The following is a 2228-nucleotide window of genomic DNA, read 5'->3' on the forward strand; positions in this document are numbered from 1 at the left end:
TGACTGAAAATCCTCAATCAGAAGATAATTTTTTCTCCAAGATTTTCTCCTCCCCTTTCAGAGAATTCTTTTTCTCTCTCATTCTCTCTCCCTGTCTCTCTTCCTTTTTCTCTTTCCCATTTCTGTTTTCCCTCTATTAGTCTCTCTTTGCAGCAGAACACTGAAAGGAGGTTAAAACATACATTAATTTCTGAATTCTGAACATTAATGGAAAGAAGTCATAATACAGGTAACTGTAATATTTTAGTTGTTTTAATTGCTGATAGGAATACTGGATAGATTGTATCAATGTTGGAAGAGTCTGTTGTAATGGTAGTTTATCTTTAGCTGAACTGAAGGCTATGGGAAGAAATAATCTAACAAGACCCTCTGAATTCATCCTCCTGGGACTTTCTTCTCGATATGAACATCAGAAGCCACTCTTTGCTGTGTTTCTCCCCATCTACCTCATCACAGTGGTAGGAAACCTGCTCATCATCCTAGCCATCCACTCAGACACTCACCTCCAGACACCCATGTACTTTTTCTTGGGCATCCTGTCCTTTGTTGACATTTGCTATGTGACAGTCATTATTCCCAAGATGCTGGTGAACTTCTTATCAGAGACAAAGGCCATCTCTTATGGTGAATGTCTGACCCAGATGTACTTCTTCCTAGCCTTTGGAAACATAGACAGCTTCCTCCTGGCAACCATGGCCATTGACCGCTATGTAGCCATATGTAATCCCCTTCACTATAGCACCATCATGAACCACAGATGCTGTGTCCTGCTTCTGATCCTCTCCTTCTGCATTCCATACCTCCACTCCCTCCTGCACATTATCCTAACCAATCAACTCATCTTCTGTGCCTCCAATGTCATCCACCATTTTTTCTGTGATGACCAGTCAGTGCTAAAATTGTCCTGTTCCTCCCATTTTGTCAAAGAAATCACGGTAATGACAGAAGGGTTGGCTGTCATAATGACACCCTTTTCATGCATCATCATCTCTTATTTGAGAATCCTTACCACTGTTCTGAAGATTCCTTCAGCTGCCTGGAAACACAAAGCATTTTCCACCTGTGGCTCTCATCTCACAGTGGTGACCCTGTTTTATGGAAGCATTAGCTATGTCTATTTCCAGCCCCTGTCCAACTACACTGTCAAGGATCGAATAGCAACAATCATCTACACCATACTGACTCCCATGCTAAACCCATTTATCTATAGTCTGAGGAACAAAGACATGAAGCAGGGCTTGACAAAGCTGATGCACCGGGTAAAATGCCATTAAGAGGATCTGAGGTCTTAAAGAGATCCCATTAATCTCTTGCCCCTGACTGCAGGTTTTTAATATGTCTGTCATTCGATTCTGAAGGATGGTAACTTCAATGATGTGTTTCATCCCTGATAGAAGAACATTTATTTCTTGTGGTGAAATTAATGTGTTGAAGCTACTCCTAAATATGATGCCTACTTCCCAGTGGTCTCTAATATTTCTGGCTGGGACAAGGTCTACCTGAATCTTGTTCTCTGTGGCCCAGTCTAAATTTTGGTCACCCACATCTCCTTTCCAGAAAATCACATGCCTTTCGCTTAATCTCAGTCCTGCTGAATTCCCTCCCATCCTTGAGTTTGATCACTAGAAACTCCTTATTCATAGATATCCTTGTTCATAAGGCTGAATGTTCTTATGTAGTCATTTAAAGCTGTCTGAATGACTTTAAGTGTGTGTGTGTGTGTGTGTGTGTGTGTGTGTGTGTGTGTGTAACTTATTAGCCCAAGTGCTCTTCACCATCAAGAGCTCTCTTTTTCCCCTTGTAATGGTCATGAGTCCTTCCTTTGTATCACTTCAAAGATTAAGGTCCTGATTTCTACAGTTATTATATAGTAAACAAATGAAATCAGCCCAGTAGATGACTTTTGGTGAATCAGTCCCAGGCCAATTCCTCAAGAGCACAGCATCTCAGCATTCTTCTCTGTTTCCCACCTGGCACAGCCGACTGTGCATTGTCTCTTCTTATTAATTTCAAATGACCCAAATTCAAGTGCACCACTCTCTCAGGGAGCAAATATTAGGTCCCAATAACCCTAGCAATAGATGCCACCAATTGCTAGGGATTCTTCTTCCTTAACAGATGTGACCCAACCTACCTACCAGAAAAACAGAATTGGGCAGGAAAAAATGCTTTTGTTCATTTGTGAGTTCTGAAAAATATTAAAATTTTTGCTTGTCCGTAAATTTCTT

The 2228-nt window shown here is 41.1% G+C and overlaps 1 protein-coding gene across 1 annotated transcript; it reads left to right on the forward strand.

The window, feature by feature from the left end:
* Positions 1 to 207: 207 nt before the first annotated feature.
* On the forward strand, positions 208 to 1274 carry LOC114212906 (olfactory receptor 1L1). The gene has a single exon (XM_028107926.1). The coding sequence runs from the start codon at positions 342 to 344 to the stop codon at positions 1272 to 1274; it is 933 nt and encodes a 310-aa protein (XP_027963727.1). The 5' UTR covers positions 208 to 341.
* The last annotated feature ends 954 nt before the right edge of the window (positions 1275 to 2228 follow it).

The sequence above is a fragment of the Eumetopias jubatus genome, unplaced genomic scaffold, assembly GCF_037043125.1.
Source record: "Eumetopias jubatus isolate StellerSeaLion01/CBP00866 unplaced genomic scaffold, mEumJub1_p1.0 scaffold_15, whole genome shotgun sequence".
NCBI classification, from domain to species: domain Eukaryota; kingdom Metazoa; phylum Chordata; class Mammalia; order Carnivora; family Otariidae; genus Eumetopias; species Eumetopias jubatus.